The 3,187-nt window shown below is 35.0% G+C and overlaps 1 protein-coding gene across 1 annotated transcript; it reads right to left on the bottom strand.

The window, feature by feature from the left end:
* Window positions 1-624: 624 nt before the first annotated feature.
* LOC105166406 (uncharacterized) lies at window positions 625-2,213 on the bottom strand. The gene has a single exon (XM_011085744.2). It carries the CDS (start codon window positions 1,462-1,464, stop codon window positions 871-873), a length of 594 nt encoding a protein of 197 aa, XP_011084046.2. The 5' UTR covers window positions 1,465-2,213; the 3' UTR covers window positions 625-870.
* Between the last annotated feature and the right edge of the window lie 974 nt (window positions 2,214-3,187).

The following is a 3,187-nucleotide window of genomic DNA, read 5'->3' as shown; positions in this document are numbered from 1 at the left end:
GAGGAAATAAATCAAATATGGAAAGCATGCACTATGTTTGGATTCATGTTTTCTTATTTTTTGAAACAAGATAAAACATACTCAATATTTATTTTTTTATTTTTACACCTTATCTGGGTATTTTTTTATTTTTCGACTTTCTATATAACAATATATATAATATAAAAGAGACATAATTTGACAATAAAAAGTAATTTTTGTCTTCCAAAAATACAACATTAAACATATAATATATTATATATATACATATTTAATATAAAAATATAAATAAAAGAGATATGATTTGATAATGAACAATTTATTTTTGTTTCCCAAATTCCAACATCAAACCTACATCACTTCTTTAAATTATCTCAAAACACAATTCAAACATACCATCTATCATCATCACACTTACTTATCTTTGTTTTTATTTTTCTATCTCCAGAACACAAAAAAAAACACAAATTCAAAATATATGATTACGTTTATATTTTTCTCATTTTGATTAATGGTATTTTTATAAAATTATAAAAATCTATTAGCCTCAGCTGTTTCAAACTGCGAAGAGTAAATTGCTTCTGTGACAAAGTACTCACTGATTCCCATTGCAATAATTTCAACTTCAACATAAAAATCCAAAGCTTCTGAGCAGCAAATAATGGGAAATGTATATAGAGTTTCTAATAGAGAGTATCTATAACATTTTCATCTGCCAAACCTTCATCTTCCTACCTCTGTCAACAGGCCATTATGCTATCATTAACCCTATCCTGCGAATCAACTATACACGCATCGTTATATGATGAATATCAAGTATGAAACTAAGATTCTCCCCACCAATTCCATAGCTAAGAACTCAAATACTAATACAATTCTGTACTTCAAATTTCAAGAATTAACAAACTCGATCACCTTGGCAACCAGCTCCGCGACCTCAACAGGAGCAGTAGTGTCGATTACAAGCTTAGGCACCTCACCCACGTCATAATCCCAACAACCACCATAACCCTCCAACAAGACCTCCATCTCCTGCCATGTTGACGGCTTGTGCCACCCTGAGCCGCCACCACCTCCACCTCTACTCTCAACCCGCTTGCGCCACTGTGCCTCATCCCCCGGCTTACACTCAACTACGACAACTCTAGCACCACTGTGGGATGCCATCTCCAGAAGCCGGTTAAGGTGGGCCTGCCTGGAAAGCGGAGAGTCAACAACTACGCTTAGCCCCAGGTTGAGCTGAGTTGAGATCACCCTCCACATGGCCTCATATGAGAGGTCGTTCAACAGTTTAGTGGCTGTGGCGGATGAAGTATGCATGAGGACCTGTTGAATTGTGTGTGTACAATCACGGAAATGATCCTTGTCTACTAATGGGAACTTGAGGGCCCTGGCCACTGCGTTTGCCAGTGTGCTCTTCCCTGTTCCTGGATGCCCTTTCATTGCTATCAGCATCTGCCTTTCTTCTCCTTTTCTCTCCATCATATGCGTGTATTCTTTAGTGTAGAAATGGTGAAAGTTGTTGAGAATGCTGTAGAGGCTTAGATTACCTGTTTTCTATTGGTGTGTGCAACGGAAGATGACAAAGACCGGTGGATCTTATCCATACCTTTGATAAGAGTGAGGTGTCTTTACATGCTCTTATCTCTACTAGTAAATTAGTCAAGACTCAAGAACATAAGCCTGATTGAAACACGCGATAAAATAGTAAAGTAAATTGAACTTTTTGCATAAAATAAAACTCAGAGATAGCATGGTTTTCATCAAAACTCTTGGTAAAATTAGAACCCACAAAGAGTTGATGACTATACAGACATTCAGACTCTGGGTGATCTTTCAAAATCCATTTGAAACGACTATCCAAAACTAAAGGAGACGGAATTACCAAGAAACAAGTCATTTTTTATTGAAATTTAAGGGGAAATATTACTTGGTTTTGAGGCTCAGACCTGTTGTCGGTCGGAGAGAGGGAAGTTGACACGTTATGCCAGCAAAAAATTTCATCTTCTCTACAATATTTCACTCTACTAATTTTCACTCAACTCTCAGTTGCAATGTGAGAGTTGAGTGAATTGCAGCTCACCCATTTAAGGGTGAGCTGCAATAGCAATACTGGCCGCGGCCAGGCTGCCAGCCCTTTAATCAAGAGTTATTTAATAATTTATTAATAAAAAAAAATTATATTATTATAATTTTTTTTAAATGCATAATAAAAATATGACGAGTCGCGATTTGTCAATAAATAAACTCAGAAAAATGCAAATTTAGCCAAGTCGGGATTTTAAATCCCGACTTGGCCACTTTTCCTTTTTTTTTCTTTTTCATTTAAATGTATATATATATTTATATAATATATATTGTAACTTATATATATGTATATATACATTATATATATTGTAATTTATATATAGGTATATATATATTTAAATAAATTTGTATAATTTAAATTATATATAATTAATTTTTAACAATATATTAAAATCCAAAAAATTATAAAATATTGTATTAATTGTAAAAAATTACAATTAAATGTATAAATGTAAAAGTGTACATTTTTGTATAATTGTAAAAAATACAAAAAATATACAATTAATCCTAACAACCCGGTACTGGCACATCTGATTGTGTTGAAGAATTTCTTTGTTGGGCTTGTTGTCGGGCACGCATTTGCGTCCAATCAATCTCGTTGTGAATACGTGTTGTTTCATTTCGACCAAAGCGCGAAGAGTAGGATCATGGACCAACTCAAATCCCGGTACATCCCAATAATCTTCGGAATGCACAAGTTCAAATGACTTAGAATATGTATTCTTATAAGTCATTGTATCGTAATAATCCTTCACTATTGATGCAGTATTAATCATGTATGTAGTGCATACCTTTTGAGCGTGACTGCAAGGAATACCAAATTGAGTCCATTTGCCGCAAGAACATTCTCGGTTCGCAATTTTGACAACATGAGTGTTGACTCCATTCCACTGTGACGTCTTATAATAATCGAGTCGGACTGTTGGAACTGATGGTATTTGGTGACGGTATGTTCAACAGAATTTTGATGCTAACGTGTGAACATCTTATGTGCAAAATCCGTCCACAGTTGTTTGTTGACCAACATTACAACACTTCTCCCTAACCTCTCACAGAAATAATGGACACTTCGCTGAAACGTCATCTCAACAATTGCTGTCAACGGTAGGCGGCGAGCCCC

Source organism: Sesamum indicum, linkage group LG7 (assembly GCF_026168435.1).
Source record: "Sesamum indicum cultivar Baizhima isolate 11 linkage group LG7, ASM2616843v1, whole genome shotgun sequence".
In the NCBI taxonomy this organism is placed as follows: domain Eukaryota; kingdom Viridiplantae; phylum Streptophyta; class Magnoliopsida; order Lamiales; family Pedaliaceae; genus Sesamum; species Sesamum indicum.
Note: the sequence above shows the minus strand (reverse complement) of the source record. Positions and strands in the feature narration are given on the sequence as shown.

What these genes read in the sequence shown, in the direction of transcription:
- LOC105166406 (XM_011085744.2), bottom strand. Translation starts at nt 1,464, where the DNA reads ATGATGGAGAGAAAAGGAGAAGAAAGGCAGATGCTGATAGCAATGAAA.